The sequence below is a fragment of the Vigna radiata genome, chromosome 5 (assembly GCF_000741045.1).
Source record: "Vigna radiata var. radiata cultivar VC1973A chromosome 5, Vradiata_ver6, whole genome shotgun sequence".
NCBI lineage: Eukaryota > Viridiplantae > Streptophyta > Magnoliopsida > Fabales > Fabaceae > Vigna > Vigna radiata.
The window spans coordinates 18374903-18377999 of record NC_028355.1 but is presented as its reverse complement, the minus strand read 5'-3'; the positions used below and the strand labels follow the sequence as shown (position 1 = coordinate 18377999).

Sequence of the window (3097 nt, the reverse complement as noted above, 5' to 3'; positions counted from 1 at the left end):
TTCTTAGTATATTTCTGTTATGTGATGTTTCTTCTGCTGCTACTGTGAATTTGAGATTTATCTTGCATAACTGCGAGCTGATGAGGAACTGAAAATGGTTTAACTCTGATGAGAAACTGACAATGGTCTAAAAAAACTCCCCCTTAAACTTAAATGTTCTTTTGTCTTTCCTTCAGACTTTTCAACTGCATCAACCCACATCAAACTTGCTCATTTCATTAAAAGTAACAATTGGGTTCATCAGTTTTACCTTGGCCAACTTTTCCAATGCTCTGACCGACTTGTTCTTCATCTTCTTGGCCGTCTTGATCTTTGTTTCAAACTTTAAGTAATATTCATGAAGCTTGATGCGCCAATTCTTATATAAACGGCCCGCTTCATGCAGAATAGCCTTCCGTACCATATCTGTATGTGTAGGTCTCCAATTGTTCAGCATATTTTGCACTATTGTATCCCTAATACTTTGTGGAACCTTCTTCCACTGGTGCACATTAAGACGGTGCATTTTGACAAACAATAAGAGAAAAATGAGTAATGAAATCATTGCAGCCTGAACCTATTTCCACCAGCTCTGTAGGATAAACGAGAACATTTAACTTTCCATCTGCACTTTGACCAAAATAATTAAGAACTTAGGCTATTTGATCAGCTAAGTCGTCAGCAGAAAGAATTGGACCGTCTGGATCAATGGCAGCAGCTCCCAACTCATGCTCAAGTTCAGACAGAAGATCAGCATCCAAACTAGGAACCCACCCGTGATTCCTGCAAGCTGCCAGAAAACTCCTCAATATAACCCCATTCGGCACCATAGGCATGCCCTTGATAATATCATATGCCTCTTGAATCAAGCCAGATCTTCCTAGCAAGTCAACCATGCATCCATAGTGTTCAACACTAGGTTTTATGCCATACATTCTCACCATTCGATCAAAATACCTTCTCCCTTCACAAACGAGTCCAGTGTGGCTGCAGGCCGAGAGAATCACAGCAAAAACCAAACTATCCGGTTGCAGCCGCACCTCCATATGGTTAAACAAAGAGAAAACATCTTTATGTCTCCCATGATCAGCAAGAACCTTCATCATGACAGTGCAGGACTGCAAATTCTTGCCATCCATTGAATTGGAAACGACAACGATCTTGTCAATTTTTCCACACTTAGCATACATGTCAAACAAAGCTGTTCCCAATGCAACATCCATTTCCACGTGACTCATTACAACGTAGGAATTAATGGACTCACCAGCACGGACATCAAGGATTTTAGTACAACCAGGAAGCAAGCTAACCAATTTATCAGTAGTCACTTTCATTTTCTTCCTAGAGCTTCTCATTTCTAACATTATCAATCTCACTCTCTCGCTGCTCCAACTCTTTCACACTGGGCCTATCCGAGATCTCCATGAAGCTGTCCAGTTCTCCATAAACTCTTCCAAGCTCTCCACCAAGCTATGTAGATACTCTTCCGTGCTTTCGTCACCAATTTTCGGGCCTTACTCAACAGCTCAACATCCAAGCTCGGTAGCTTGGTCTTGCAGCTCAACAACTTGGCCCTTGAAGCTCGTCAACCTGACAACCCGCCCTTGCAGCTCGTGCTTGGTAGCTCTGCATCCAGGCTTCTTGCAACCAAGAGGATTCCAATTTCTTTATCGGCTTCCTCAATAAGGAAATTTGTCTCCTTTCTCTCATCCTGACAATATTTTGTTATATGACCAATCTTATCACAACAGTAACATTTGATCGACCCGCACTCATTTGCATAGTAGTCATATTTACCACATTTATAACATTGAACATTACACTTACTTGACCGACCATCTCGATCTCTCTTTGTTCATGATCACTCATGATCATGCCAGTTTTGCTAACCAGTTTGCTCCTTGTCGTCTTCATAATGATTTCGATCATCATTTTGGCCACATCTCCTCATCCACGGCCTCTTCCTCCATGACAACCTCAGCCTCGAGTACTCTGAGCACCTCCCTTCAGGTCAAGTTTTGCATGAAGCACACGCTCAAGTGGCTCAAACAATGTTCTCCTTTGCTGTTCGTGTGCTCTTCAACCGAGAGCATGGTCAAGTCCTTGGACTCTTCAATTGCACACACAATATTTTTGAAGTCTTTAGACAGTGACCTTAGGATCTTCTTCATAATATGGCTGGCAGACAATTCTTTTCCATTTCTTTCGAGTTGACTCGGCCACTCATTCTCTACTCTTCATTCTTAGATTCTTAAACTTGCCTTTGAGAATTTGAAGTCTAATTTGCTTTACACACCTTAAATTGTTATTAATTCTTCAGTACATTTCTGTTATGTGTTGTTTCTTCTGCTGCTCTTGTGAATTTGGGATTTATCTTACATACCTGCGAGCTGATGAGGAACTGAAAGTGGTTTAACTCTGATGAGAACAGGCTTTTACCTTATTGATTTCTCTGTTCGGTTGGATGTGTTGTTCACTGTTGAGGGTTTGTAAAAGTAACTTTTGATCTCTTGCAATTATGGTAGTTTCCCTTGTTTTGGGCGTGGTTCCGTTCCATGTATTGGTACTGGATGTTCTTTTTTGCCCCACATCGAAGGCAGGGATAAGGTCAGATGCACTGTCGTCGGAAACACTAGGATGTTATATTTTAATGCAACTATGATTGGGCCATCGTTATAGAAATTTAATTCATTTATGGAGAATGATTCAAGACGTTAACATTCTGTGAATTGGTTTTGGTTCAAAACGCGTTAGTGTGAAATGGACGCCTGATGTTGCACTCAGTCGTTGTTGGTATCTGCATATTGAATGCTTGACTATGTTCTTATTACCGCTTTCTGTCGCTGTCTTTGCCCCCATTCCACCTAATTCCTCCTAGTAGGACAATTGCAACAGTCCTTGTTTGATTGGGAAAATGGCATGTTTTCACTGATATTTCTGTCCAACAAACTCGAAAAGGCTACATGCTTTTCTGCTTTTCTTTTTCCGTGAATAATGTTGCAACTGTTAAATACCTTTACTTATTATTTACAGTATTGTCTGCCTTTGCCCAACGCAGAGTGTGATCTGCCCAACTTTGCGCCGCGTTTGTCTGATTGCTTTGTCTAAACTGTTACGT

The 3097-nt window shown here is 41.1% G+C and overlaps 2 protein-coding genes across 3 annotated transcripts in view; one reads left to right on the top strand and one right to left on the bottom strand.

Moving 5' to 3' along the window:
• Positions 1 to 3075, top strand: part of LOC106761946 (probable sugar phosphate/phosphate translocator At5g25400) — a 4596-nt gene extending 1521 nt beyond the window's left edge. The window contains exon 3 of one of the 2 annotated variants that reach the window (XR_002667836.1): positions 3013 to 3075. The gene's annotated coding sequence lies outside the window, so the exon portion shown is untranslated. The remainder of the gene's footprint in view (positions 1 to 3012) is intronic. The other variant, XR_002667837.1, reaches the window with a different exon arrangement.
• LOC106760413 (pentatricopeptide repeat-containing protein At1g26900, mitochondrial-like) lies at positions 633 to 1334 on the bottom strand. The gene has a single exon (XM_014643847.1). The coding sequence runs from the start codon at positions 1332 to 1334 to the stop codon at positions 633 to 635; it is 702 nt and encodes a 233-aa protein (XP_014499333.1).
• Positions 3076 to 3097: the final 22 nt, after the last annotated feature.

Excerpts from the sequence above, each read along its gene's own strand:
- LOC106760413 (XM_014643847.1), bottom strand. The coding sequence starts at position 1,334 with ATGAGAAGCTCTAGGAAGAAAATGAAAGTGACTACTGATAAATTGGTT.